The sequence below is a fragment of the Atheta coriaria genome, unplaced genomic scaffold (assembly GCF_025399875.1).
Source record: "Atheta coriaria isolate IRGN ID8LTWV9N9 unplaced genomic scaffold, Caltech_Dcor_3.1 scaffold1099_size1995, whole genome shotgun sequence".
Classification (NCBI taxonomy): Eukaryota; Metazoa; Arthropoda; class Insecta; order Coleoptera; family Staphylinidae; genus Dalotia; species Dalotia coriaria.
The window spans coordinates 1-1,995 of record NW_027050098.1 but is presented as its reverse complement, the minus strand read 5'-3'; the positions used below and the strand labels follow the sequence as shown (position 1 = coordinate 1,995).

At 35.2% G+C, this 1,995-nt stretch overlaps 1 protein-coding gene across 1 annotated transcript; it reads left to right on the top strand.

The window, feature by feature from the left end:
- Positions 1-19: 19 nt before the first annotated feature.
- LOC135803071 (SEC14-like protein 2) lies at positions 20-1,945 on the top strand. Its single transcript, XM_065316694.1, has 8 exons — positions 20-58; positions 166-286; positions 451-642; positions 702-782; positions 845-1,044; positions 1,117-1,262; positions 1,323-1,477; positions 1,546-1,945. Exons 1-8 carry the CDS (start codon positions 47-49, stop codon positions 1,665-1,667), a joined length of 1,029 nt encoding a protein of 342 aa, XP_065172766.1. The 5' UTR covers positions 20-46; the 3' UTR covers positions 1,668-1,945.
- Positions 1,946-1,995: the final 50 nt, after the last annotated feature.

The window sequence follows — 1,995 nt, the reverse complement described above, 5'->3', positions numbered from 1 at the left end:
TTTCTTTTTTCAAGCGAGGAGTTGGAATGTCGAGAATGCCGAAAAAATGTTTAGAGAGGTATGGTTATGCTATTAAATATTTGTTTAAAGTTTTAATTGGTTATTTAAGAATAATATGCATTTTTTGGATTCAAGTTTGTTAATTAGTGTTTATAATGATTTTAGTCGATGAATTGGAGACAACAATGGGGAGTCGACGGATATTTACGTACATGGCAACCGGGAGAAGTCATGGATAAGTATATTGCGTATGGAGTGATTGGAACTGATCCAGAAGGGTGTCCAAGTATGTAAAAATAAAAAAAAAGTTCTAAAAACCTTCGCATAAAACTTCTGTTAAGTATTGTGTGTTGCCTACTCGGTATACATAGTCTATCATGTAATTGGCGTGGCCGCCATTTTTGTTTAAGCACAATTAGTCAATTAAAGCATAATTTTTTTGTTTTTTAGTTGCTATTATCCCAATTAAGGGCGTGGACATTGTTGGAATTCTACATTCAGTGAGCCGCCATGACTTCATCAGGTTCGCCATTAACGTCCTGGAGACCACACTGGAAAAAGCCGCAAAACGGGGACAACACGAAATTGTTGTCATTTTTGATATGGAAGGCTTCCAACTTCGACCGTACGCATGGCGACCAGGTAAGAATACAAGTAAATCCAATTTATGACAAATTAATTCGTAAAAAACTAATTTTTAGCTACACAACTTGTCATTTCCATGATACAAATGTACGAAGCCAATTATCCAGAGTCATTGAAAGCTTGCTTCGTAATCAACGGTAAATTCTCTTAAAATAATCAAAATAAAATCAATTATTAATTGTAAATTTTATATTTTTAGCCCCAAGAGTATTTGCCTTTGCATTCAATGTAATTAAACCCTTTTTGGACGAATACACAATCAGCAAGATCAGCGTTTTCAAATCAGACCCGAGAAAGTACCAGAAAGCAATGAAAGAATGTATTCCGGACGATCAACTTCCGGTACACTATGGCGGAACAATGGTAGATCCTGATGGTGATCCAAAATGTCCCTCTAAGGTTAGTTAATACCAAACCCAAACAACTACTACCGCCACCTAACCAACAAAAACTAAACTAAAATACTTTAAGATTAACTACGGCGGTACAGTACCCAAGAGCTTCTACAAAAAGAACTTCGAACAAGACAAAAAACGTGACTACACCGACACGAGTGTAAAAAGTGGTGGAAAAATAGTTCTAGTTTTCAACGCACCCGAAGAGGGATGTTACCTTAAGTAAGACATCCGCCATTTTGTATACTTACTCAAAATACAACAATTTTAATTGTTTTGTAGCTGGGACTTTGTCACTGAAGACCACGACATCAAATTCGGCGTCACCTGCAAGGACGACGCCACCGGACACGTTCACCAGGTGATCAAAGCAATGCGTGTGCCTTCACATCAAGTGGAGGAATCAGGCGCGTTGCAATGCAAACCAAATTACACCTGTACGTACAAAAAACTCACTTGTTCACACATTCTGATGAAAATATCGATCAAACATTTTTGCTTTCAGATACGGTGACGTTCGATAACACATACAGTATGTTCAAGAACAAGAAGATCAAATATTCCGTTTACATGACAGAACCAATCACCAAACTGGATATGAGTGTGTTACCAGCGAACGAAGAGTAACAATCAACAGATTTAAACATTAAAATAAACTATTTACATTAAATAGATTATTCAATCAGCAATCTATAAGATAATATAATAAATTTAGATGTAAACAATAATATTACACCAGGATAAGGTTGGTTATTGTACGTTTTGCTCAAAGATTACACTTAACAAACAGAAAATGGCGGATGTGGCAGGTTAAGTAAGAAAATACATTATTTTTGATATTTAGGCGTGTTTACGTTTAAATAATGATGAAATATTGGCAACAATTAGTAAAAAAGCATATAAAATTGTAAAATTTCACATAATTCTGTATTTTTCAGCGTTTGTATTCATTATT